Source organism: Necator americanus, chromosome IV (genome assembly GCF_031761385.1).
Source record: "Necator americanus strain Aroian chromosome IV, whole genome shotgun sequence".
NCBI lineage: Eukaryota > Metazoa > Nematoda > Chromadorea > Rhabditida > Ancylostomatidae > Necator > Necator americanus.
The window spans coordinates 34,252,491-34,278,903 of NC_087374.1; the positions used below are offsets into that span (position 1 = coordinate 34,252,491).

The following is a 26,413-nucleotide window of genomic DNA, read 5'->3' on the forward strand; positions in this document are numbered from 1 at the left end:
ATTATAATCTTTTGATTTTCTTCTAGTATCTCGAAATCGGGGTGACTTCTGTCCTGGGAAAGTACCACGTTCCTAGAAGTGTATTATCTATTTCTTCTGCGCCAACATAGCAGTTTTTATTTCAGGACGCGGCTGGAGTGAACAAACAGCTAAAAGGCTCTCACTGTCTATCTTTTACTATCACCGTCGTCCTCGCTTTCTCTGGCATTGTTGTGTTTTGTTGCTTTGTCACATATGTTATCGCAGAAGCTCGTTTTGAAACTATTTCGCAAAGGTCTACCAAAATATGGGCATTTACCAAAAGCATGTAGGTGACTTCGAAAACAGTTCCTGAAATACATCAGTAGATTCCAAAAAATGCAACAGTTTTATGTGCACTTTCTGATGAAATCTTATATTATATCTTAGCCTTGACACCGGAGAAAAAGGTGAATTCTCGACAACTGTCATCCTTAATCGATCAACGGACAAGAAGTCGGGAACTCCTGATGGATCCACCAAAGGAGTTACATCAAAGCCTACTGTGCCTGCGTCAAATTCGGAAAACTTCCGTCTTCCTACAACGATGAAACCATGTAAGCTGTATGAAACTACTTTACTTTCCAAAAGGTTTAGCTCGGACTAAGAAAGGAAAAGAATTTGTTGGGTTTAGGTCAATGAGTTACAGGTGCCGCATCTTTAGGGAATGTTCTTGGAGTCTAAACAGTTGTAAAAAAGTTTTGTCGTCATCTTGTTCCTTTTTTTGAGAAGGAGTTCTTAGGTAGTGTCTGCACAAGGCATCTTTGGTCTGTTCATTAAATTTTTAGCCACAAGTGATCAGGATTCCATATGGGTTAGAATGAATTTATGGATCCGTTTATTATCAACAAACTATCTGGTATTCTTGGAAAATAAGGGATTTTTTTGTGGTTTTTGTTGGTGGGGTTTGGGGTTTCGTCAAGAGGGGGTTTACTTTTTTTTTATTAGGTTTAGTTTAAAAATTAAAACGGAAGGTTGTTAGAAAAAAGTCTGTGTTTGTTTGGGAATGTTGTTTCTACGTAGGGGATAGAATTAAGGAAGTTTTTGTAGAGCATTTCCGTGTACCTCTTTTTAACTTAATTGTAGGCTTTTGGCTGCACATACAGTAAACAAGAATATGCTGACACAAGATTATTAGGAATCACTCCTGGCACAGCAGAAACAAGGAGTCCCCGCGATCTACCTGCGTTTAAGGGCGGGCGCTTTTGGCCTTTGGTTGGCCCAGTATCCACCATTTTCACTGCTTTTCGTAGCATCGCCGCTAACCGGTAATGATTCCTAATGAGGGAGATCTGTGGATAAGACAGATATAGACAAGTTCAGCAAACGAAAGCAAGCAAATTACTTATAGCATAGACTCCTGAGCAGAGTCAACTAATCGTAGAGATGAAAATCAAATTAAATTTTTTCGCCGTTACTAGGTATGAAGAGAATCCAGTATGCTCAAATGCATTTCAATACCTTTCCTTACTTACGTAGATACTTAGATGGTCCGTCTTCACTGGACGTGCGGGTCCCAACATCTCTTCCACTCGTTTCGTTCCCTCGCCATTGTCATCCAAGATGTTGCCAAGTTTTGTGAGTGACGTTGACCAGATGCTGGGCCGTATCCAGCTGAGCTCTCAGCAGGTCCATCTGTGTAGCGAACACGTTACCCTATCTCCGTTGGCGGTCCCCCTCGAGGGCGTTTAGCGTCTCTTAGGATCAACTCTAGCGTACTTTTAGTCCATCTATCGTCGATTCGTCTCATGATGTGAGCGGCCCATCTATGGTTTGCTTTCGATACATATTCCGCTGGGGCACCAAGACGGGACACTCTTTCTAAGTCAGAGCGGCGAAAAGCGGCTAAGTGTTGTGTGCACCGGTTAAACTTCAGAAGACATCTCTCCAGGGATCTGTGGGTAGTAAGTAGCTTTCTAGACGTAGCCGCGGTGTCTGTCCACGTCTCTGCTGCGTAACAGAGCGCTGGAAGAACTGTCGAGTCGAACAGATGGGCACGAAGATCTTGGTTCGTCAGTTGGTCCGTAGCTGCCCTGACGGCTGCGAATGCTGCCCATGCTGCTCTCATTCTTCTATTCAGTTCTTCCTTCAAGTCGTTTTTAAAGTTCATAGAACGTCCGAGGTATACGTAAGACGAAGTTTCCACGATTTGAGAGCTTTCAAAATGTAGTCTTCCGTCCTCGCAGTAGGCGTTCTTCATGAACTCTGTCTTCCTTCTGTTTATTCGCACTCCTATTCTCTTCCCTGCTTCGTTAAATCCGTTGAGCATCGTTTCTGCTTCATTGGTACTGCTCGAAAAGAGAACGATGTCGTCCACGAAACGAAGGTTCGAGAGAAATCTTCCATCAATACGTATGCCCCTTTCTTCCCAGGAAAGTGATTTCATTATCCATTGCAATGCAGCCGTAAACAACTTCAATAACAACAACAACAATATAGTATCGCCTTGTCCTACCCTCTTTCCAATGGGTATGGTGAGAGGGCGGTGGAAAAGCTGTATCCTAGTCGTGCATCGATCGTAGCAATTGGCTAATGTCCTCAAATACGACGCGTCCACACCTTGATCGACCAGCGCTGACAGTATCGCATTCGTTTCTACGCTGTCAAAGGCTTCTCATAGTCGACTTGTTCTTGAGGCTGGGCTTCACCCAGCGTCCTAGATATGCGCGTCCTAGATAAGGATGATCTTGGTGAGTGCTTTGTATAACACCCTCTGCAAGCATATCGGACAGTAGTTCCGAAGACCCTCTCGGTCACCTTTCTCGTGAATAAGAACGGTTCGCGAGGTCTTCCACTAGTCTGGAATCCTTTCTTCCTGAAGATAGGATGTCATGCGCGCTGCTGCGATTTCATGAAACGGATGGCCACCAACCCGAAGAAAGTCTGCTGATCTAAAATCAGGTCCGGGGGTTGTGCCAGGTTTCATGCTCTTGATAGCTACTCGCACTTCCGAAGAGAGAATCCGTGGTGGAGCTTCACCAGTGGGGATGATCGGGCTTGACACAGGAGTTGATGAACGGAAAAGGTTCGAGTAGAACCTCTCCGTTTCAATGATTTCCATCTCAGGACGAGAAGACGTGCGAGTCCCGTCTTCGCTCAGCAAGGTTGCTAGCGGAATAATATATTCGAGGAGATCCCTGCGGCACCTCCTTAGACTCGTTCTTCTTTGTGCTGCTTCCAGAATCTTCTTCTGCCTGTACTTCATAAGATCCTCCTGCAACGCTTTTCTGCACCTAGCGTTTGCTACTAACCGCTCAGTGTGCGACACATTCGGATCAAGCCTCAAAGTCCTTCTTCTTTCCAACAATTCCTTGGTGGTCTTCGAAATTTCTGCGTTGTCTGTCTGAGCTTGTCGTGCGCGGCTTCGTTCAGCGCAGGCTCGTAATCCTCTGAGCAGCATCTCGTGGTCCACGTTTGTATCCTCCTCGATGTGCCAGTCACCTGGGGACAAGGAGTTCTCGAGTTCGTCGTAGACGACTTCTTTTCTCCTTTGTTGCCGATAGCAGATGTTCTTTTCCATCGTGTGGCTAAGTCGTATTTTTGGGCGAAGGAGGCGGTGATCAGAACCACTACAAAAGGATGGCACTACTGAAACGTCAAGTAGGCACCACCTGCGGTTGGTGAGTATGTGGTCGATCTCCGCACGAGTCGCGCCATTGGGCGATTCCCATGTCCACCGCAATGATCTTTTTTCATGAAAAGAGTGTTTCCATGAAAGAGACGAGTGGCAGACAACAGCCCGGCGAGACTGTTGCCATTTTCATTCTGGTCCCCTAGTCCAAATCTTCCAATCCTGTATTCCTCTTCTCTGGCCTTTCCTAGTTTAGCGTTGAAGTCTCCGACAACGAATTTGTAGAAGGACTCCTCGTTGCGGACTACTTCCTCCAGTTCCTCGTAAAACGCGTCCAATTCGGAATCGTCAGCTGCTGATGCTGGTGAGTACCAGTTCATGATACTGATGGGTTTTCGGCCCAGAGGGCGGAGGCAAAGAATGGCCAGACGAGGTGACAGGATCTCGTTAGAATCGACAAGATGGACGACAGATGGGTGCACAACAAAACCAACACCGCCTACATTTCGCGACGGAACCTTCTTTCCACGAATGACGACTCTACCGTCATTCATCTGTCGAACCTCGCTCCTTCTGCACATGGTCTCCTGCAGAGCAATCAAGCAAGCAGCAAGCAAAGAGCAAGATTTGATACGCTCTGCAGCGCCGAGAAGGGCATGTAGATCAGCGTCTGTGGACACCGTTCTCGCGTTGTAAGTACACAGTCTGAGACAGTCTCCATGGCGAGTCCTGCGTGTGTCGCCTTGGTCCAGAGTCAATGACATCCTGAGCAACCTGAGATTTGATCGCCTCTCACCGGTCGCCATACCGTCCGAATTCTAAGACGGCAGGGCCCAGTGTGCAGGGTACTGAGGCAGTACATATGCTGGAGTGACAAAAACACTTTTCCCTAAACTAAGCAGCCATGCCACGGCGAGCTCAGCTTTCACCACAGGTCGTCGCCCAACGTATTTGGATCGTAGAACCACCTTGTGACATTTTGCAAAGACGGTGGTGAATCTTAGCAGTGGTTTACTCTTAGCTAGGCTTCCGATTCCGAGAATTCGGAATGTCGGATGTGTCGAACTCCTTCTCAGCTTGGGAGACCCTGCTGGAGGACGAACCTTCGTTGTGCATCGCAGTTCGACGCCCAGTGTCACCTCCACGCCACTATGAGGCGACAAACCGTTGTGGAGATTCGACACCTTTGATTGTCAATATATGCATCGTTTGCGCAGATTGATATATGCCCTGCTCCTCGGACATCTTGGTCCTCGTTTTAGGAGGACATTCTGAGTTCTTGTTGTGATAGTTGCCAACAACGTCTCGAATATCGTCTACCATAGAAGAGAACCCAAATTGAATTCTTCATACGCCGTTTTTGTTCAGACTGCAGGATATGGTCATAGAAGACAGAGCTAACTCCACACTAATAATGATAGTGCCTACCGGCGCGGTTAGCCACAACGGCAGCCACAACCGCATCAGCAATAACGAAAGATATTCCTCTGCATCAGAGAATTGCAGAGGATACTGTGGTAGCAGCTGCTGCCCGAAAACATGACGGTCGAACCAACTACCTACAAGCGGCGGTTCCTCGATCGAAGAAAAGCAATCGGAACAAGTTTCCGTTCACTTTTTCTACGAGATCGCGCGGCCACACGTTGTTATGTCCACTGGCAACCAACTTCAATTGGGAGACGGTCCATTCTATTGCCCAGACTTCCGTTAGACTACCACCTATATCAGGCCTTTCAGCAAAATCTGTTCAATTCCACCACTGACAAGTTGTCATCAATCTGAGACTAAGGGGCTGTGAAGAGAATCAGTGTCTGAAAGAACTGAGAACCCATCCTAATATTTTTCTGAGTAGAGGTTCGGTATACGTAAGGGTGAACATACAGTAGATATAGCAGCTACAAGATGACTATTAATGTCCTTCGTCCCTTCTGTTCACCCTTAGCATTACACATTCATTCCTACTCCAACTCCGCCAGTCTGAATTCACTGATTCCGTATCTCAGCCGTATTGTGGTGGTACATCAAGCCAGTGTCAATTCTGGCCTTCTTCGTAAACTAGAAATTTACCTTTTGGCGCATTTTTAGACAAGCACACGTGAACTATACCCGTAGTTAGTGTTTTGACGGGGAAAATATCAAATGTTACTCAATATAGTGTGGAACGTTGCAGTGTCGTACAACCTCAGAATCAAAATCTATCTGCCGTTTTATGTGGACTTTCCTCCGGAAAAGAACCTCACAACAGATGGAGAAGTGACTATAGATATACTCGTGCGCGAACCAACAAATTCTATTGTGCTGAACCAGAATGGTCTTGCCATCATATCAGATAGGTGCGAACTGCACTCAGTAGGTGGTTCCCTTTTCTTGATTCTTATAAATCAGTTTTCCGAAGAAACAATGCCTTTCAAATTAAAAAAAAAAACTTTTGCTATGAGTAGGATTCTTTACATCAATGTTTGAAATCAAACATCCAAGTGAGATGGCAACGCGTATGCATCAGAGCGATTGCATGCCTGAAACAGTTATTGAAAAGGACCAAATAGAATGCTTTGTTTTAAAGCAAGCTATATAAAAATCAAATTAGAATTGGATGAAGAAAAGAGATAAGAGTTTGAAACAGAAACCCGAATATCTAATAATACTATCGAAACAACGCTTTGTTATAAATACAACAGAAAGGGTAAGAAAGGCAATAATTCCATAAGAAAGGACTCCGGATAAACACAAACATTTGTAAAACCTACTTGATGTATCTCATTCAGTGCTAAATACTGAAAATTGCACATAAAGCTACTATGCTCTCTTCCTTGACCTGCAGGTTAATATCATGATATTTAGCCACAGTTGACTGCACTCATAGTACCACTTTAAACCAGGTGAAGAAAAAAAAATAAATGAAGCAAAATAAAAGATTATTTCTCTAAGGTCAAAAGTAGGATGAAAGAAAAAGACTCCCTCGAGGAATGAGGTGAGTTTAAATGTGAAATCTTTTTTCTGTGAGAAGAACACCATAACGAAAATGTGGTGTTGCAACAAACCGCTGACTTGGCTCAATCGGTGGGCTGGTTGCCCACCGATGGTCATTGCTTGACGCGTTTGCCGTCATTTTTGCCGAGGTGTGTCGTCCTTGAACACAAAGCCCAACCTTTTCGATCTACAACAAGAGCTCGTGCAGAGTCCATCCATTCGTCACTGTTCCACATCGTGCGAGACTTGTCATACGTGAACCTGCGTGAACCAAATATAGACAGCGAGTTATTAGGGTACCTCGGGTTTTCAATGCCCACCAATCCAGTATAGCGCAACGAAGGGTTTTCACCACGGATCTCCCTCACTAGAGGGATCACAGCCGGTTAGTCGCGAGGCTACGTGGCGCGTCCCCGAGTGGCGGATAGGGGGCTAATCGCGGACCAAAAGCGACCTTGTGCTTGCCCAGAGACGCAGGTGGATTCAGGACATGGACTCCAGGTTTCTGCTGAGCCAGGACTGACTCATGACATCCTTGTATCCCGCACGTCAGTCCGGCCAAAAGCCTGCAATCAAGTGACTGGGAGGTGCAAGGGAGGCGGTTTGGAGTCGCCTCCAACAAACGAGCTCCACATGTCCACTCCGGGAGAACGGAAGTTCTCCCAGAAACTCATGGGACTAGAGGCTTGCAACCTTCCCGTGGGTTTTAAAATTTTATGCAAAACACAGTAATAGAAAAGAGTCTCCTGATTTCGGAGGAAAGCCTGGTACGGTAGCGCCAGGTAGGAGGGGTTGCAGGAGTCATGTAGGCTACCAAAACGGAAAAGGACTAGGATGGCGATCTGTACTTATAACGCACGTACGCTTGCATCGGAAGCGGCCATCGAAGATCTGATGATGCAAGCCAAGAAGATCAAGTACGACGTCATCGGACTGACCGAGACGAGACGACGTCACCCTCTCAACGCCGTATATGAGACTGGAGAAGAACCGTTCTTAGGAACATGCGACAGTAGAGGTGTTAGTGGAGTTGGCGTCCTCGTTAACACGAGAACGGCAAAGAACATCGACTCTTTCGAACAGCTTACGACCCGAATCGGACGTCTGCGGATGAGAAGATGTGGTCCAACACCAGCTTTGACTATCTTCGTCGCTTACGCTCCAACATCAAGCTACTAAGAAGAAGAAGTCGAAGCTTTCTATATGGATCTGGAGAAGTTCTACCGAGAAGATCATGCCTTCTACAAGGTCATAATTGGCGATTTCAATGCCAAAGTTGGCCCAAGAAGAACGCCGGAGGAACTTCACATCGGGACCCACGACCTACAATGGAATGACCAGGGGGAGAGGCTCTCCGAGTTCATTATGACGACTAAGACCATCCATGGGAACTCGCAATTCCAGAAGCCCTCCTCTCTACGCTGGACGTGGGAGTCACCCGGTGGAGGGTACCGTAATGAAATAGACCACATCATCGTCAATAAAAGGTTCTGCCTAACGGACGTCGCTGTTGTACCAAAGTTCTATACGGGATCGGACCATCGCCTCCTCCGAGGAAGATTTTCCTTCACAAGGAGAGCAGAGAAAGCCGCCAAGTTCAGAGGGAGAAATCCCAGGACTATCATCAACTGGGATCTATTCGCTACGTTAGCTGGCTTTTGGGAAGATTCCGCAATGGACAACATCGACAAGGAATATGACCGGCTCGTTGAACACCTTCACGACTGTGCGAAGAAGGCTGAGAGTTTTAAACCCACCAAGAGGCGCCTGTCTCTTCAAACTCTTGAGCTGATACGCCAGCGTGGAGCAGCGCGAGCCGCAGGGAACCAAGAACTCACGTCCGAGCTCGCAAGGCTTTGCCGAGAGGCGATAAAGGAAGACCTTAAAGAGAGAAGAGCAGAAGTGCTGGCTGAAGCTGCAGAGGCGGGGAAAAGCATCTGCTATGCCCGTCGAGACTTCGCCAGTCGCAAGACGAGGATGACTGCTCTCCGGAACCCAAAGGGAACAGCCATTGCATCATGAAGGGGGATGGAGAAATCTACGACTTCTACTCTAATCTATTCGACAGCCATGTCCACTTGCCTCCTCACTATCTGAGGGAAGATGGACAAGTCATTCCAGAGGTTCTCCCGTCCGAAATACGACATGCTATCATGTCGGTAAGAAATCGTACGGCACCCGTTCCCGACAGAATAAGACCAGAACACCTGAAGAGCCTCCCGCCAGTACTCATCAACACCCTGGCGAGGCTCTTTACACGTTATCTGTCGGAACGCAAGTTCCCTAAACAGTGGAAGACCAGCAAGACCGTGTTGTTGTATAAAAAGGGAGATCCACATGACATCAGCAACTATCGTCCAATCTGCCTACTGTCCGTCATCTACAAGCTCTTTACAAGAGTGATTCTTAATAGGATTGAAAAAGTCCTGGATGAAGGACAGCCATAGGAACAAGCAGGGTTTCGAAAAGGATTCAGCACGATTGACTACATTCACACTGTTTCGAAACTCATCGAGGTATCGCGAGAGTACAAGATGCCGCTCTGTCTCACCTTCATTGACTTAAAGAAGGCCTTCGACTCAGTTGAGACGGAAGCGGTCGTGGAAGCCTTGAACAACCAAGGCGTCCCTACTCAGTACACAAAGGTACTTCGAGAGTTGTACAGTAACTTCACGACCGGAATTTCGCCATTCTACAAGAACATCATCATTGACGTGAAGAGGGGGGTCCGACAGGGTGATACAATTTCACCCAAAATATTCACAGCCACCCTCGAGAACGCAAGGCGAAAATTGGAATGGGTCGACATGGGAGTGAAGGTTGATGGTCGGCAACTACACTATTTGCGCTTTGCTGATGACGTCGCACTGGTAACACCTAGCATCAGCCAAGCGGAACGAATGCTGACCGTATTCGACGAAACATGTGGATGCATCGGTCTTCAGCTGAATCTACAAAAGACGATGTTCATGCGGAACGGATGGGTCTCGGATGCCCCATTCACGCTCAACGGAACGAACATATCCGAATGCACCAGCTACGTTTATCTGGGTCGGGAACTGAACATGATGAAGGACCTGACCCCTGAGCTGGGCAGGAGGAGACGAGCGGCTTGGGGAGCGTACAAGAGCATCGAGGATGTAGTGAAGAAGACCAGGAACACCCGGCTCCGTGCTCACCTCTTCAACACCACCGTACTTCCTGCTTTGACCCATGCTTCGGAAACCTGGGCATTTCGCAAGCAGGAAGAAAACGTGGTGAGCATCATTGAACTCGCAATTGAGAGAGTGATGCTAGGAGTATCCCGTTTCACGCAAGTGAGGGACGGGATTCGAAGTTCTCTCCTACAATCAGCGATCGAAGATTAGAGACGCCGCCGCGTTTGCCAAGGAAAGTAAAATAAGGTGGGCCGGACACGTGATGCGCTTTAATGACAACCGTTGGACCAGAGCCGTGAGCGACTGGGTTCTCCGCGATATTAAGCGCACTACAGGAAGACCGCCGACCCGATGGTCAGATTTCTTCACGAAGTCCTTGAAAGAAAAATATGATGCTCTTCGTGTCCCACGCGAAAGGAGGAACCACTGGGCTACTCTGGCACGCGATCGGGACAAATGGAAGAATTACTGGCGCCCGCTCGACCAGTTCGAAGATCAACGGGAGTCAAGGTAATCAAGGTGAACTGTGCAAACAATAAGAGAAAGTCATAGATTATGAAAATCTATAAAAAAAAAGAGATCAGAAAAGCTTTTATCATTTTTCGTGAACACAAGTGAATCTTTTCTACACGATTCTACTTGATATCACATTTAAAGACATCACCCCACGAATCTGGGGTGGGTTTCAGACGGGTTATACCTATACGGGATCGTAGATTAGTGGGGAAGATGATGATCTCGTTTATCCCTTCCTAATCGCCGGTGAAAACGGCACGAAGATGCGGCGCGTGCACAAGTCTGGCGCGCTCCAATACAACCCCTTGTTGACAATAGCGCCCCGGAGCGCTTCATCTTTCAGGTCTTTTTTTACGGCGAAGAGGGAGAGATGAACGGAATCACCCTCTTTCTCACAATCTACGACCCGGCATAACCCACCTGAAACCCGTACCACTTCAGATTAGTGGGGGATGCCTTTATGAAGTGTGATTTAACACCAACACAATGCAGCACCACTTCAGTAAGAGAGTATGCGATAAGAAGGGAGCAAAACGATTAACTGTCGTACAGCTCATTTTCCACTCCTCCTCACATTTTCGCATTATTTCGCCTAAAATTTAACCAAATGGTTGCGAACTGCGCTAGTTGAGCTGATTCAGTGTACTGAGTCGTGTCGTGCGAAGCTACTTTCTTCGCACTCAACTATTAAAAGGCTTAGACTTGGGTCGAACTTCGACGATGGCGGACTTATTAGTCCGACGATTAGACAGAATTTGCGGTACACCTCAAATTCTGGTTTTCTTTCTTTATTTATATGTTCCTTAACATAATACACATAACTGCCTAACATTTTGCTGACTGAGACTATCTTTCTCAAACGCCGTAAACTGGCAACTTTGATCTAATCTTTAAAAAAACGTCCTAAAATGTTTTTCGTTCGAAGTTAGCATCTTTTCTTTGTGTGCTCACATCTTCTCTTCACTCTATTTTGCAGAATGGTGCACGTCTTTTTATCCAGAAAATGATAGTGGAAGATGATCTTGAGAAGGTTACCTGGGTATTAAAAGAAGCATTGCGAGCAGATCAGATTGTGAAACTAAAGGTAAGCTGCAAATTTTCATTGTTTCCATATCGGAATTCGATAGATGCTAATTACGTGTTCACTCCTGCATTTTCTATTGACTGTGTATGAGTTGGTTTTTACCACTGTAGGAATTAAAATCTCATTTCCTGTGCTTTTGTTTTTGTATGTATGTATGACTAGGAGTATACTGAACTAAAAAGAAACGAATTGATACTGGTGCATGTAGATGTCGAACACTTTCTGCTAATCGTTTTTTGAAGTGGTCTCCGTAGTGCTATAGCATTATCAGTTAGAAATATTAAAGCGGAAACATTTCTTTCTCTAACTAAATATTTTTGCTCAAAAGAGCATTTAGGTCCTCTTCACAGGAATTGTGAACTCCAACCTGAACGGGCTCTATCAAAACTATGACTACTACGAGGATTCCGATTCACCCAGGTGCATATTGTTGCCTTATTTTTTTCTGAAAAAAGAAAACTTGTTGTTCTGAAAGCAAATGTGTAGACATCCTGATTTCCAAATCGATGGTTACGTTTTGTTGTTTCGCTGAACTACCCGCCTCACTTTCATCGTTTTAAAATTATGCTTCATCTATTCCCACTCAAAAAAAACCAATGCGCTGGAAAATGTGCTGTTGTGCACGTGTATGTACATACCGGTGAAGGTGTTAATTGAGGCTGACACACATCCTCTCCTATATGATCTGATCCACAAAAACCTGCTACGCTACTACGCCACCTGATCAAATCAAAAGTCCACTATTTTTGTTCTAACTTAATCTATTTGTATGCCAAGTATTTTTCCCATCATGCTTTCCACTTTTCCCACTTCTACTGACGCACGAACGAAAAAAAGTGAGGAGTGGGGTAGCTTTGCCGGATATGTCAGGTCTTGTAGCAACATTGCAATGAGCAGGTGAGTTCGTGAATGTGGGCCCCATTAGAAAACCTTTGCTTCTTTAAAATTTTTCGATGTAGCTGTGGTTACTAGATACAAACAAGTAGTGCTCCTGGCTTGAAAGAGCTTCCGAAGACATGCACACAAAGAAGCGTTGCGTACCTTATCACGCCTAAATCTTCTACTGGCTCTGTTAAAATACAACGTTACTTGCTAGGTAAACATACATGTTATGGCGCTCCTTGCCAGTAATTAAATAATTTAAATGTAGTTTCCTCTCAGCTAATTTCTTCTAAAATTGAAAGGGGATCGGTTGCCGCCTTATCTGTGCTATGTCCACTATCAATACATATCAAACATGGAATCGTCATCACCACTGTTCGCTGTTATTATCAGCAGTCGGCTTTCTAGTGCTTTGTGAACTTCGGAATCACTAGCTTTTCGGCCGCAACAATGTCTGTGGCCATCTCGTTGTTTTCCAGCAGATTGCAGTATCCTCTAACTGATTTCCCAGCCAATATATATTGGAAAAACTTAGGATAGCAGCCGTGACGCAGTTTGAACCAACGCATGCTCGAAAAATGGTGCCCTGTTTCGATGAACCAGAGTACAAGGCAATTTGGAATGTCACTGTCATTCATCCAAGAGGGACCAGTGCAATATCAAATGGACTCGAAATGAGCGAAACCACGTAAGTGTTAAGGAACCAGAAGTTGGAGTTCAAATGTAAAAGGAGCCTAATCTCGTCCATTGGGTTGTGCAAAAGTCACTGTGTTTTAAAATGGCGTGTTCTTGTCTAAATTATTCCCTTTAAAAAATATTCACCACTAGTGTGCTAACCTTCTTGTTCAGTTCCTTTTTCCTAGCGACACAGTTATCATTTATTATTTTTATTATCACACTTGAAGTGTTTTGCAAACCCTGACATATTGAAGCAACAAATTCCGACCACCCTCCTGTAGAATTTCGCTCCTCATTAAGTTTGGATATGGTCTATCTCGCTGTAATTGAAGTGTTATATTTTTAACTTGCTTTTTACTAACGAAACAATAATTATTTTTGATTTGAAGAGTTTTGCAAACCCTCAGAAGGAGTAGTCTGCTGCTGCAAAAATTGAGTTGAATACATTAGATAGAGATATCACCTTCCAACAAACTTCCACTGGGTTTGGTCGACCTCGCTACAATCGACATATAATGCATTTTAGTTCACTTAATTCTCACTTACATTGTCCTGTTACTTCTTTCAAATCGTCAAACTATGGAAATAAGACTCTCACGTAATCGTAGCCGTAGAATTTCCTAGAATGAGGAGAAAGCCAAAAATCTGGCTAAAATAAACGCCGTTCTTGTTTCCTAACCACTGAGGTTTCTAACAGTCAGCTTAGTTCCAAACTGATGCATTGGATACTGAACCCATTATGTCGGGCATATCTACATCATTCAGTATTTTATTGTCTTAGAAAGATCACATACACGAGAAGGAAACAAAAGTTTGTAAAATATTGCTCAATCCAAGATCTCATAGCAACAACTCCAGGTGGCTAGTCTGTGGTGCATCCTTCAGTCTCATTGGTCTGTTTGACAAACACAGTGACCTTTTTGAGAATTCAAGAACAAACAGAGAACCTATTTCTTTCTGAAGAAGAACCAAAAAGAAAAAAGATGAGAACTACTCGTTATTTCACTTCTTTTACTCTTTAATTCACCAGCGAACCTGATGGAGATTGGAAAGTGTCGATGTTTCATCCGTCACCCTTAATGTCCTCCTACCTTCTTGCCATTGTTGTTGCTGAATATGACTTTGATGAAGCGTATACAGAACGGGGAACGAGGGTATGTCCGTTGCCAGAACAGTTAGTAGTAAAAAAAATAATCCTTCGTTCAGATCCGAATGTGGTCACGTCCGTCAAAGAATCCCAAGGTCAGGAAAATACTGGTGAATAGAACGACGGTTTTCATCAGTTTGTTTGAGAAGTATTTTGGCATAAATGATATTGCGGTGAAACAAGGTTGGTTAAACAACAATCGCGAAGTCTTCGTAAAATTATGAAATTAAAAGTTACTACATCACCTGAAATCGTCTGTTTGCCCATTTAACGTCCGGCGAAAACCGGAGTTTAGACTTCCTACGGTGTCCGCTTCGCTCCCCTTCACTATCAATGAAGATTAATAGCAGTGGGATTTTCTGTTAAACTATATTTGTATTATTCAAACAACGCTTTCTTACTCTTTCTTATAACGAATAAAGGAATAAGATTTGAAAGCCTTCTTCAAATCGCATCAGTTCTACAGTTAGAGAATATTCAAACTTCAGCATCAAGCACTCCTTTTTCCAATATCATGATCATGATCTACTATATAATAACGGGCTTATTCTGTCACGTGTGTCTGTGTGTGTGTGTGTGTGTGTGTGTGTGTGTGTGTGTCAGTCACGAAATTCAAAATGAGGGGTGCGACGGGTCCACCGGCGTCGAGTTAATGCCTCGAAGCTAGGAAGCTATAAAATGAGGTGTGAAGGGGTCCACCGGCGTCGGATACCTATAGAAGGGGGTGCGACGGGTCCATCGGCGTCGGATACCTATAGAAGGGGATGCGACGGGTCTATCGGCGCCAGATAGCGTTAGAAGGGGGTGCGACGGGTCCCACGACGTCGGATACCTATAGAAGGGGGTGCGACGGGTCCATCGGCGCCAGATAGCCTTAGAAGGGGGTGCGACGGGTCCACGGCGTCGGATACCTATAGAAAGGGGTGCGACGGGTCCATCGGCGCCAAATACCTATAGAAGGGGGTACGACGGGTCCAATGGCGTAGAGTTGGTGCACCGATGATAGATACCTTTAGAAGGGGGTGTGACGGGTCCAATGGCGTCGGTGGACCCGGTCATTGGTGCGCAATAACTCAGGGTGCATAACGTAAAAGATAAATGGTTGCAGCCGTTTCAAAGCCGTGACCACTGGGCGCTTTGCTCTTCACCGTCATGACTCCTCCGTGTGCCTTTTTCCTTCTTCTTTCGCCTCAAGTTTATAGCATGCCGTTCTCAGAAAGTGAAAACGCGCATGCAAGCGGCCGCTTAAATAGTAGCAAGATGTTTATGTGATCTGACGTGGAACGTTATCATTATCAGTAGAATGATGTCTTTCACGTCATTTTATGTTAAAACATCATTCTATGATAACTATTGGGGGAAATCAGGAGGAATACCCATACTTCGAGTAATGCTTTCAAATAGTATCTACATTAATCTGGCATCGAAGGAGTGTTTGTCGCTGATGGTTGAATATTCTCCAAATGTAGAATTGACGCATTTAGAAGAAAAGCTCCGTAATCGTTCGCCTTAATTTATAATATAAAGAAGAGAAGGAAAGCGTTGTTTAAAAAAAATCTAATTTTACAGAAAACACTACTACTATTAACTTTCATTGATCAGTGAAGGGGAGCGAAGCTAAAACCACCGAAAGTCTGAAGTCCGGCTTTAGCCGGACATTCAGACTGGTATATAATAACGGGCTTATTGTGTGTGTGTATGTGTGTGTGTGTATGTGTGTGTGTGTGTGTGTGTGTGTGTGTGTGTGTGTGTGTGTGTGTGTGTGTGTGTGTGTGTGTGTGTGTGTGTGTGTGTGTGTGTGTGTGTGTGTGTGTGTGAGTCACGAAATTCGAAAAGGGGGGTGCGACGGGTCCACCGGCGTCGAGTTAGTGCCTCGACGCTAGAAAGCTATAATACGGGGGTGCGACGGGTCCAGCGGCGTCGGGTTGGCGCGCTGGCGTCAGATAAGTATAAAAGGGGGTTTGACGGGTGCACCGGTGCCAGATACCTATCGAAGAGGTACCTATGGAAGGGGACGGGTGCAACGGCGTCTTTTGACATGGTCATTGGTGCGCAATAACTTAGTGTGCATGACGCAAAGATAAATGGTTGCAGCCGTTTCATAGCCGTAACAACTGGGCGCTTTGTTCTTCACCTTTATGACTTCTCCGCGTGCCTATTTCCTTCTTCGCTCTCCTCAAGTTTGTAGCATGCCGTTCTCAGAAAGTGAAAACACGCATGCAAACGGTTGGTTAAATAGTAGCTAGTTGTTTATGCGATATGACGTGGAACGTTATCTTTATCACTAGGATGATGTCTTTCACGCCATTTTATGCCAAAATACCATACTTTGACAACCGTTTATAGAAAACAGGAGAAAAGCCCATATTTCGCGTGATAATTTTAAATATTGTCTATAATGTATTGAAAAGGAGTGTTTGAAGCTGAAGCTCGAATGTTCTGCAAATGTAGAACTGACGCGTTTAGAAAGAAGAATATGAAATCTTTCGCATTTAATTATGATATAAAAAAGGAAGAAACATTGTTGGAAATACGCAAGTCCAATTTCACAGAAAATGCCACTTCTGTTAATTTTCGTTGATTAGTGAAGGGGAGCGAAGCGAACACCACAGAAAGTCTGAAGTCCGCCTTTAGCCGGACGTTCAGACTGGTTCCAATATAATGTAAACACAAATTGAAAACATTACTCGAAGTGTGGGTTTTTATCCTGTTTTCCCTCAACAGTTATCAGAGAATGATATTTTAACATAAAATTAGGTGAACAACATCATAACCAACCAAACCTACCAACTTGAAGCAAACGTGCAAGGAAATAGACATGCGAAGTAGTCGTAGAGCTTGACAGTCGTGAGCAGTGGCCACGCTGCGTTGCACCTCTACAACTCACACCTCCACCTCGGGAAGCGGTTACAACGCCTTACTCACTTTTTGCAACATGCACACAAAATTATTGCGCACCAATTCGACGCCGTGGCACCCCATTTTATAACTTTGTGGCGTCGGCGCACCAATTCGACAGAAAGACAGACATAAACACACGTGACAGACTAAGTCCGTTATTATATAGCATGATCATGATCATGATTTTCAATTATCAGTGAAGGCGAGTGGAGGCAAGTTAACATCACATAATTTATACTATTTAGCCGGGCGTTTAGACTGGTACATAATATACTCATAAATTACAGTTGCTTACGATTTCAGTTATCGTAGACGTATATCATATTCACTTGTAAATGCCTTCAAAAGAAATTTAAATTTATTGGAAAATGTGGTGTGTAATCTGTATATCTGGTTCTTCAAGTACTGATACCAGTGCCAGAAAGAGTCGTCATTTATTGATTGAGCATTCCAGATCTAGTTGCTGTTCGTGAATTTGGTACTGGAGCAATGGAAAACTGGGGTTTGATTACAATCAGGTACAGCCAGGAAGAGTTTCATAGTTCTCAGATCCACCTCTATCTGCTAACCTCATCCTCAATGATTAGGGATGCAGCGTGGTTTCGCACTGCGACGCTTATTAGGCTGACTTGATTCCTATAAATACTGCAATGAATAACAGTCAATATTTAAAAGTGGATAAGGCAGAAATTCATTCAGGGAGGAATTTGTACTCTCAGACTATATTGATCTCTATTCAGCGATGCGGCTTGTGGCACACGAGCTAGTTCATCAGGTACATCACACATCTGTAACAAATGTAGCAACAAAGCACGATTCCCACTACATTGTGGCATATCACTGTCGTCTCCACGGTTCGACAATTAATACTTTTAAACTGGTCAGCCACAATGAATCCCTGAGCTTACGTGGAAGAATTTGTGCTGCTAATGAAAAATAAGTTGTATTTCTCATCAAAACATGGGAAATGTACCTACGGAGTCGAGCAAATACTTGTTGATTTTCTGTGGAGGAAGAATGTCCTTAATTACAATGCTTAGCGCACATTCATTCAGTGGTTCGGCAATTTGGTGACAATGAAGTTTTGGGAAGATCTATGGCTCAATGAAGGTTTTGCTACCTTTTTCGAAAAGATTGTGCAGTGGGATCTAAAAGTGCATGACGACGACCTGCAAGTGGTGTGTGTTTGCATCATTATTTCAACTGTTCTTCACATGTATTGCTTTCAGTTCCCTGCTTACTTGCTGCTTGATCTTTACAAAGCTCTCGATGCTGATTCTTCAGCTACAAGCCGTCCACTTTCTTCTATAATCGAAACACCTATGGAAATTGAAGAAAGTTTTGATGGGTTATCTTACAGCAAGGGATGCTCTATCATAGCAATGGTAAAATCTGTGATAGGAGAGCGAAATTTTCGAAAAGCAGTTAATGTAAGTCTTGTTGACGTTGTTCAGAAGAAACGAACAAAAACGACTCTAAACGTTGCTGTCAAATGGAGCGCATCACCAAACTGACTGTAGAGATCCCATTGCGAGTTGTTAGGTATATGGTTGTAGTTCACGGTTATGGAAGTGATCACACTCAGTTCTCCTCAGTCAGTCCAGAAGAAGGCGTGCGATTATTTCTCTCCAATGCACCCTCTGATGATAATGGATGAAGCGCTAAGAAGCACAAACGCCTGAGATTGTGCGGGTAGAGCAGCTGCTGCTTATTTGACATATATGAGTGAATGTGAAGACGATGTTGTATCGTTGGAGAGATGGAATCCACCGCTTCAGGAGGGGAAACGAAAATACAAGTATCAAAGTGATTCTCGAAAAGAAAATGTCAGTACAACGTAGTCGGAGGGCGATATCATCGTGCTGTATAATGCAAGTACCTCCCACGTGTGTGTAACAGTGATAAACCCGACAAAAATGCGTTTGAAATAAAGTGAACGATATTAGCCTTCGAGAGCGTGTAGAACTCATTCGCATTCTGTGACAATTCGTAAGGAAGGGGTTGTTCACTCGTCCCGCTAGTCGCTGCGACGGGTCCTTTTGTTTTCCTTTTTGAGTTCATAAGTGGTGTACTTAGAACGATATCGATGCTTTATATTAAGAAGAGAGAAGTCTAATATGATACGCTTGGCATCGGAAACCTCGTGCCATTTTCAGGCCTTTGATAAAGACGAGGTTGTAGAAACGTCGGGCCAATACTAAGTTTCACCAGAACCTCATTAGCATAACAGGAAACTTGGAATACAGAAAAACTACTATTTCAAGTAGTTTTCCACGTGTAGCGGTAGGGACGAGTATAGAGGTCGAATCAATTTTGAATACTTTCCAAAAGTAGTTGTGAACTTTTAGGAAGAATATTATGGAACCATCTGAACGTCCGGCTAGAGCCGGACATCAGACTTTCTGTGGTATTCGCTTCGCTCCCCTTCGTTGCTCAATGAAAGTAGTAGTAGCGTATCATACTTTGAAATTAGATTTGTGTTGATCTAACAATTGGTCTTTGCTTTCTTACTTCTTTTTATTATAAATAAAAAAGAAAGATTTCATAGTTTTTTTCTAAACGCGTCAGTTCTACACTTAGAGAATATTCAGACTTCAGCTTCAAACGCTCCTTCGATGCCAATATAATGTCGACACAGTTTGAAAGTATTACTCGAAGAACAGGTGTTCCTCCCGTTTTCCCCAGCCGTTATCACAGAATGATTTTTTAATATAAAATTACGTGAACGACATCATTGTACTGATACAGATAGTGTTCCTCGTCATAAACAACCTGCTACTATTTAAGCAGCCGCTTTCATGCGTATTTTCAGTTTTTGAAGAAGACATGTTACTGATCTGAGGAATGCACGGAAATAGATACCGAATGAAAGAAAACAAGACACTGAATTCGTCCCACCTTATTTCACAGCTCTGCGGGGCGGTACACCAATTCGACGTCGTGAGAATCGTCACACCCCATTTTACTGCTGCTTTTTGGCCCCGACGAATGAATTAGATGCCATCTCTAAGAGCTCTAAAGCTGCTGGACACGTCGCACTGCGTTCTGGAAATTCGTTGCATACACATATATACATACACACACACCAACATTCGCGCACACACATACACACACTAGCCTATCAGTTCTGGGGGACGCCCTATCCTTTATCTTGATTTTCTTTTTGGCTTTATCAACATGTAAATGTGACAAACTTTTTTCTAGGACTTTTAGGGGACTTTTAGGCGGACCTGTCGCCAGTTGCCAGTTCACCAATTCCAGGAGAACTTAGGCTTGAAAAACCCGGCCAAGAGTTCATCTCGTGAGCCGCACGTAGAGCATGACTGGTGGTAGGGCCAGTGGCCACTGCTCTCAATTGAATAAATTACAAAAAATAATATTGAAGTATAGCATTGAGCAAAATTTTTGAAATGTTCCTCGTTTTCAAATACAACTGTGGATGCATTTATATATTTATATTGTTTATTGCAGCATTATCTCAAGAAGTTTTCATTCAAAAACGCTCATCGTGATGATCTCTGGCAAGCTTTCGACGAAGCCATTGATGCAGTTCCAGGACCCTATAAAAGTGCTTTAAACGTCCAGGATTTTGGTAACCAGTGGACTATGCAGGTGTCTTTACCTAACTTTTCTCTTTAGAAATAACTCTCATTTTGCAAACTTGTTACAGATGGGCTTTCCTCATGTTACCGTAAAATACTTCAATTCTACTGCTGTGGTTATAACTCAGGAGAAGTACAGAAGAAATCCCTCAATTTCTGAATTGCCAAAATACCTTTCACCTCGCTACGGGTAACAGATATAGAAAGCGATGCACATTCACTTTCATAGATTCCGGCGTTCCAGGTACAAATGGGATGTCCCGATATGGTATCAAAAATTGGGAGGACAACCGCAATTTGCGTGGCTGAGGAGGAGTATGCTTTGCGCTTAAATCCATTTCTCCTTTACACATTCAAGGAAAGCTTTTGGTGGTCCTGATCTCCTGAAACACTTTAACTCTTTAAGATTTTCTAACGTCGCGCTTCCACAAGTCTATTTCTTTGGCTAAATGCTTGCTGGCAGCAAATCGTTCGATTTTACTGATTTCTTGTATACATGAGTTATCGAGGTCAATGACGTGATTCAATACACTTATACATCAGCACTTAACCCATTAGTCACAGAGTTATTCATTGTTTTTTTTTCCGTAAACATTGTTCAGAGAAGGTTTATTAGCTGCATCGGAGTCTACAACGACAGTCATAGGTAGGTTCTGGTCAAGGTATAAGTCGAAAACAGTCGCTACAGTCGAGGACAACGGATTTAATGATACGGTTCTCATCCACCTACGAAATATGCCACCTATTATCTCATGTTTTTGAAAGTACTTTACATTCGCGGCTGATTGACCTAGCGTTGTGTCATGCATGGGAAAGTTGATGATGAAATCAATCTCTAATGCATATATCATCTCAACACAAAAAACTAAATAACCTTTAGGGTATAGCTCACGAGGATGATCAGTAGCGTTATCACGGTCAGTCTTCCCCTAGTACTCCAGAAGAAGTCGTGTTGAACTTCCCCAGAGTGTCTAGCCGTCTACTCAACAATGCGACTCATTGCTATGTTCATGGAATGCGGCTCATCCACAACATATCAGGAATTGTGCGAGGAGTGGAAAGTTTCTGCTGCTTTCTTGAATCATATTAATTAGATCGCCTGCTTTGGATGACGATGAAAATGCCAAGGTTCCATCGTCTGGTAAGTTTCGGGAGTAGTAGGTTAGGGAAGACATGATCAAAAATGTTGTTTTTCTGAATTGCTGGGAAGTTTCGGTAGCGTTCCTATCTATTTGAGGAGGGACTCCAACGTTGCCATTTTCATGAAAAGTTACCCTCAAACTTCTCTAGAACTTTTCGAAGTCTTACTTGAACGGCTCACGGGTTCTTCTGCTTCCTGTTCCAAATATTCCATGTACGATTCAACGTAGGTTAAGTATTTAAATAATGGCATTAATTCATTTGATTCTTCACATTTCTTAAGATTTTCAAAGAACAACCTCACGCCTATCAAATGTAGGCTTACTTCTTCTTTTGCGATAACCTTCTCCGGTCATCCTTCAGCCTTATGTGATCTTCATCAATATTTTGTTCAGTTTTGCATACATCTGCAAAATCAACTCTTCCCCGATACTGCATGATATTTGCTGAACATGAGGGAGTTGAGCACTGCTGCATAACAGCATACAGAAGAAGGAAGCACTCATACCTCTTTGCCAGTGACAAAACGAACTCCTAAAACACGACTCTGAAGAAACGTTCTCCATCTCGTCGTAAAGGTGCAGATATAGTGGAGCGGCAGTAATCAATCATCCTTGCAACGCCAATCCGGCATAGCAGTTTGAGTAGATGTGGACCGGGTCCAGTTCTCATCATACTCTTTACAAATTTATTTAGACTACTTTCATGTTCTAGGTTGTACTACAAATGGTGTTTTCTTCTCCTATTGTCTCCAAAATTGCCGACTGTATTACTATATCATCGTTGTCTTACTATCATCCCGAATTATTGTAGTAACATCACATGTACTTATTTGTTGCAGACGAACCGTTGTACATAAACGTGGATTCCACCGAAAAACCAATCATATTGAACGTTCTTACAAATTGCTACTATAGACAAAACTATGACAGAGATGGATGGCAGAAAATCAAGGAACAACTCGAAAAAAACCCTGAGGTTGGTCAGTGTGTTGATTTCGGAATGAATTTAAGGATGACTCTAATGAAGATATAGTCAAAATTTATTTTGTCTAATTACTTTCTAGACAAAAGAAATATATTACGCAATCAATGAGAATGAAAATTATTGCTCAGTGCAAAACATACTCACAACGACCGTGCTAGAAAGACCTAAATCGCATGTTAAATAAAGGATGGAAAGGACAGAGTATCTGTAAATGCAACTGTAAATTGGACCATTTTCAGGTTTTTCCCGAGTTTTGGAGATATTCCCTCATCAGTGACGCATTTGCAGCAGCCTTCGTCGATCGCTTAGATTATGAGCTGCTTTTCGACATGCTTTACTACGCCAAGAAAGAGAAGGTATCCTTTACAGTAAAAACCATGTGACAGTTACCGTTACGGTGCCAGAAAAATGAGACACATTATGAAAATAAGTTTGAAATAAAATTTACGATATTAGCGCACGAGAAAGAAATGTCTTCTAGAAAGGCATTGGAAGCATTCTGGGTTTCCGTCAGGAATTCAGCCATGAATAACAAAAATGAATGTTCATCAGTTACCAAAACATCATGCCGTTCGTACCTCTGAGCTATAAGATTAATCCACATGCTGTTCCTTAACGTTATTCAGAAATCAGCACTTAGAGATACTGCACGGCGCGTAGATCTCATTACCCTTTCTGATAATCTACAAGAACGCAGCGGTAGTTTACCAGCTCCGCTAGTCAGTGAGACTGGTCAGTTTGTTTTTCTTTTGAAAATCCTGCGTGGTGTACTTAGAACAATATCGAGGCTTGACAAGGAGAGAGGAGAAGTTTGATGGGATATGCATGGCATCGAAGACTTCGAATCTTTTTCAGACCTTTGATATAGACGAGTTTGTCGAAACGTCAAGCCAGTAACAAAGTTCCACCTAAACCTCGTTTGCATTAAAAGAAAACATACACTTCTCAATGCCAAATTTTTAAGAAGAGAGGACTTGAAGATTCATCTAGCCAATGTTTGTATCATCTCAGACAAGTCTGGCACCAATTTATCGATCCAGGAGATATGAAGGGCTAGCTTGGCATCAGGACGGTTTCGAACCATCAAATGCATGGCTACAACACACCTCTGACCGTCTGCACCACATCCAGCCGTTGAGAGCTACCGCCTTTCTCTTAGTTACCATTCACCGTTTGTAAAAAGCTTAGAACAAGTAGCAGATGAAAACGAAATTTACATTCCTTTATTCTATTATATCTCGACATTTTACCACTGTCAAATCAAATCCCTCCATATTTAAATAATCATGTCCTCGTCACATCGGATCATATGTATATGTTCCTGCCAACAAAGACCGATAAAATGTACAGCGTTAGTGTCGCTGCTTAAATTTTCGGAGGTTGCAATTACTGGCGCACAAGCCACTAATTCCTCACAGTTTCGACGATTTTGCTTTGGCGCCTGGTTCACGGCGCGACTCGTCACTCCAGAGCGCAATGTCCCATTAGGGTAGGAATGACTTGAAGAGTCGTACGTTGTGAACAATCTGGAGTGTTATGATCAGAAACTTTTCATCCTTATTTGATCCTACATCCCATAATTTGAAAGTTTTACGCGTTGTACTGGTTTGTTAACTGCTTATGAAGACAGTAACTTCTCAGTTTCGGAGTTTTTAGGTCACGAACATCTGCACCAAAACTATTTTGAGGCACGGGTTTTTTTCTTCAAAACGTTAGTGTAGTGTTACAGTCTGAACTCTCTAAGTGGGCTCACAATGATTTTAATCCTAGTGCAGTTTGCGTGAGCAGCTAAGCTCAAAGTGGCGCCGTGGAGCCAACGGTCGAAGCCAACGATGGAGCCATCGCTAACTCCGCTGCATAGATGTCTGGAGCGAAACTTCTATCTTGAGACTCTAAGATGAAGCTCATCGCAGCCTTTGCTGTGATTTGTTGATGGCGCCCGGTCTCCAAGAGATTGCACGCCGCAAACTACCTGAAGTGCACACATTGTGATAGACAATTTGAAAAAAAAACAACGAAGAAAACCCGAAAAATGCAGAGACTAGGCGTGGATGCGTATCCGGCTTGTTTCGACTATCCAACAATGTTCTTGTCCTTTTTTCTTTTTGAACATCTTTTCCATAGCACGCGTTCCCATCGAAGGCTGGTTACGCATTTTGATCAAGCTTCAAATCGTTTGAACGAACTATCCCATGTGTGTTGTTTGTGGCTTCAGCGACCTCTTCACCTACTTTCTTTTAATCGATTGTTTGTCCTTCATTTTTGAATCATGCGTCTTCATATTGTAGGATTTTTTTTTAAATATTGACTTCTCACCCCCACAGTCGCCCTTCACTAAACTGAATTGGTCTTCCTTCCTTTTTGAGAGGAATTTTTAACGGCGAAGACACGAAATGTGCATTTTAGAGTGGTGAGGTAGCGAGAGCAATGATAGAAAAACTATACGGCCTAGGGGGACTATTCCGAGGGCGAGAAAGTAAATATGTTTATGTACGTTTACTATTTTACGTCTTTTGTAACGTCAGGAACAAAATAATGAATGATTTCTTCATTTTCAGACTTACACTTATGAGATCTTGAAACATCATATGATTGTATACAATCGTATAACTGATCTGATAATGGTCGGAAGTGAGAGTAAAGCATTTAAGAAAACGAAACTACGTTATCAAAGTGAAAGTGGACACGTAAGGCTAGGCATGGAAGCGGAATCATCTATAAAACTGTGAGCCTCTTTTGAACGTTGAAAGCAACGTTTGGAGAAATTTTAGAGTTTTGATTTTTTTGTGAAGTGGATTACCTTCGGAATGAAATTTGCAGGTGTTAAAGGTAAAATACGAAATAGACCAATAATCATTCACCTGACCAGACCACAATGCACCCAACAATACAACTCTTTGCTCTATCACTTGTGATTAGAAAAGAGAAAAAATGACTAGAACATCGTAAAGTGGACTGAATCCGACAATTAACAAAAATTATTTTACGTTGTTACATTTTGTATGTCCTGTTGATGCAAAGATTTTCACGTCTTACTCTTCTTGAAGCCTTTGATTCGTGGGTGGGATATCTCGTCTTTCTACTGTCATTCTTAAAGACAAGGAAAGAACCCAACATCGAAAATTTTTCAGAAGGCTGCCTTTATTTACTTGTCGTGGTATTTAGCGTAGTTCCTAGATTCCTCATAAACGGATAAAAAATAAGCCTTTTTTCATTAAGACAAAGACAAATGTCCAAGTAAAAGAAGAAATAAAAGGCTTGTGTTCGATTTTTCTGGGGGTGGGGGCACTTGAAATGTGAGTGGTCAAGATCTGCTACGAATATCATAGCACTGAGAATGCTTAAAATAATCAACATTTTGTTTCATTCCGTAGTTCAACATACACGAGATGCATTAATGTCATTCCGAAGGCTGATTTGTGAAAAGAAAAAAAAAAAAGAAAAAAAAAAGAAAAAAATTTTCCTTGTTTAGAAGAAGGGCTTACATTTGGGGGCTAAGTGCTCTACCACTCACATTCCGAGCTCATCTTCCTAAAAGAAATCATCTATTTAACCATTCAGCAACAACAAGTTGTCCAGGAAACCTACTAGAAGTTGGGAATGCACTCGTAATGCTGCGAATTGTTCAATTGCTGTGGTTCAAAGTGCACATTGAAAGCCTAAAAATTTTCTATCCACCAACCCATCTTTCTCTACTCCACAACGTACATTTAAAGGCATCACCCCACGAATCTGGGTTATGCCTATACGGGGTCGTAG

At 43.2% G+C, this 26,413-nt stretch overlaps 12 protein-coding genes across 17 annotated transcripts; 8 read left to right on the plus strand and 4 right to left on the minus strand.

Moving 5' to 3' along the window:
- Window positions 1-234: 234 nt before the first annotated feature.
- Window positions 235-702, plus strand: RB195_003614 (uncharacterized protein; the record flags this gene model as incomplete). Of its 2 annotated transcripts, XM_064201344.1 has the most annotated exons (3): window positions 235-311; window positions 409-575; window positions 668-702. In XM_064201344.1, the coding sequence occupies 3 exons, from the start codon at window positions 235-237 to the stop codon at window positions 700-702; spliced, it is 279 nt and encodes a 92-aa protein (XP_064057225.1). The 2 variants fall into 2 exon arrangements, with proteins under 2 accessions (XP_064057225.1, XP_064057226.1); XM_064201345.1 differs by lacking the exon at window positions 668-702 and having other exon boundaries at window positions 235-307; window positions 409-569.
- A 967-nt stretch (window positions 703-1,669) lies between these two features.
- Window positions 1,670-2,404, minus strand: RB195_003615 (uncharacterized protein; the record flags this gene model as incomplete). 2 transcript variants are annotated; one of them, XM_064201346.1, is made up of 1 exon in its annotated part: window positions 1,670-2,404. In XM_064201346.1, one exon carries the CDS (start codon window positions 2,402-2,404, stop codon window positions 1,670-1,672), a length of 735 nt encoding a protein of 244 aa, XP_064057227.1. The 2 variants fall into 2 exon arrangements, with proteins under 2 accessions (XP_064057227.1, XP_064057228.1); XM_064201347.1 differs by having other exon boundaries at window positions 1,670-2,287.
- A 408-nt stretch (window positions 2,405-2,812) lies between these two features.
- Window positions 2,813-3,538, minus strand: RB195_003616 (uncharacterized protein; the record flags this gene model as incomplete). The annotated part of the gene is made up of 1 exon (XM_064201348.1): window positions 2,813-3,538. The coding sequence occupies one exon, from the start codon at window positions 3,536-3,538 to the stop codon at window positions 2,813-2,815; it is 726 nt and encodes a 241-aa protein (XP_064057229.1).
- A 65-nt stretch (window positions 3,539-3,603) lies between these two features.
- Window positions 3,604-4,395, minus strand: RB195_003617 (uncharacterized protein; the record flags this gene model as incomplete). 2 transcript variants are annotated; one of them, XM_064201350.1, is made up of 1 exon in its annotated part: window positions 3,604-4,395. In XM_064201350.1, the coding sequence occupies one exon, from the start codon at window positions 4,393-4,395 to the stop codon at window positions 3,604-3,606; it is 792 nt and encodes a 263-aa protein (XP_064057230.1). The 2 variants fall into 2 exon arrangements, with proteins under 2 accessions (XP_064057230.1, XP_064057231.1); XM_064201349.1 differs by having other exon boundaries at window positions 3,604-4,353.
- A 211-nt stretch (window positions 4,396-4,606) lies between these two features.
- On the minus strand, window positions 4,607-4,912 carry RB195_003618 (uncharacterized protein; the record flags this gene model as incomplete). Its single annotated transcript, XM_064201351.1, has 2 exons — window positions 4,607-4,679; window positions 4,755-4,912. 2 exons carry the CDS (start codon window positions 4,910-4,912, stop codon window positions 4,607-4,609), a joined length of 231 nt encoding a protein of 76 aa, XP_064057232.1.
- Window positions 4,913-5,728: 816 nt separating this feature from the next.
- On the plus strand, window positions 5,729-6,052 carry RB195_003619 (uncharacterized protein; the record flags this gene model as incomplete). The annotated part of the gene is made up of 1 exon (XM_064201352.1): window positions 5,729-6,052. The coding sequence occupies one exon, from the start codon at window positions 5,729-5,731 to the stop codon at window positions 6,050-6,052; it is 324 nt and encodes a 107-aa protein (XP_064057233.1).
- A 1,341-nt stretch (window positions 6,053-7,393) lies between these two features.
- Window positions 7,394-7,738, plus strand: RB195_003620 (uncharacterized protein; the record flags this gene model as incomplete). The annotated part of the gene is made up of 1 exon (XM_013448810.2): window positions 7,394-7,738. The coding sequence occupies one exon, from the start codon at window positions 7,394-7,396 to the stop codon at window positions 7,736-7,738; it is 345 nt and encodes a 114-aa protein (XP_013304264.2).
- A 24-nt stretch (window positions 7,739-7,762) lies between these two features.
- Window positions 7,763-8,581, plus strand: RB195_003621 (uncharacterized protein; the record flags this gene model as incomplete). Of its 2 annotated transcripts, none has more annotated exons than XM_064201354.1 (1): window positions 7,763-8,581. In XM_064201354.1, one exon carries the CDS (start codon window positions 7,763-7,765, stop codon window positions 8,579-8,581), a length of 819 nt encoding a protein of 272 aa, XP_064057234.1. The 2 variants fall into 2 exon arrangements, with proteins under 2 accessions (XP_064057234.1, XP_064057235.1); XM_064201353.1 differs by having other exon boundaries at window positions 7,925-8,581.
- Window positions 8,582-8,712: 131 nt separating this feature from the next.
- RB195_003622 (uncharacterized protein) lies at window positions 8,713-9,006 on the plus strand (the record flags this gene model as incomplete). The annotated part of the gene is made up of 1 exon (XM_064201355.1): window positions 8,713-9,006. One exon carries the CDS (start codon window positions 8,713-8,715, stop codon window positions 9,004-9,006), a length of 294 nt encoding a protein of 97 aa, XP_064057236.1.
- Window positions 9,007-9,093: 87 nt separating this feature from the next.
- RB195_003623 (uncharacterized protein) lies at window positions 9,094-9,927 on the plus strand (the record flags this gene model as incomplete). The annotated part of the gene is made up of 1 exon (XM_064201356.1): window positions 9,094-9,927. The coding sequence occupies one exon, from the start codon at window positions 9,094-9,096 to the stop codon at window positions 9,925-9,927; it is 834 nt and encodes a 277-aa protein (XP_064057237.1).
- Window positions 9,928-9,979: 52 nt separating this feature from the next.
- RB195_003624 (uncharacterized protein) lies at window positions 9,980-10,231 on the plus strand (the record flags this gene model as incomplete). Its single annotated transcript, XM_064201357.1, has 1 exon — window positions 9,980-10,231. The coding sequence occupies one exon, from the start codon at window positions 9,980-9,982 to the stop codon at window positions 10,229-10,231; it is 252 nt and encodes an 83-aa protein (XP_064057238.1).
- RB195_003625 (uncharacterized protein) lies at window positions 10,174-26,309 on the plus strand (the record flags this gene model as incomplete). Of its 2 annotated transcripts, XM_064201358.1 has the most annotated exons (18): window positions 10,174-10,227; window positions 11,210-11,317; window positions 11,655-11,737; window positions 12,735-12,887; window positions 13,908-14,031; window positions 14,084-14,207; window positions 17,380-17,443; window positions 17,625-17,700; window positions 17,981-18,103; window positions 18,155-18,355; window positions 20,397-20,537; window positions 20,596-20,717; window positions 20,772-20,842; window positions 22,509-22,645; window positions 22,894-23,010; window positions 25,061-25,144; window positions 25,213-25,379; window positions 26,216-26,309. In XM_064201358.1, 18 exons carry the CDS (start codon window positions 10,174-10,176, stop codon window positions 26,307-26,309), a joined length of 2,043 nt encoding a protein of 680 aa, XP_064057239.1. The 2 variants fall into 2 exon arrangements, with proteins under 2 accessions (XP_064057239.1, XP_064057240.1); XM_064201359.1 differs by lacking the exons at window positions 10,174-10,227; window positions 26,216-26,309 and having other exon boundaries at window positions 11,237-11,317; window positions 25,213-25,383.
- Between the last annotated feature and the right edge of the window lie 104 nt (window positions 26,310-26,413).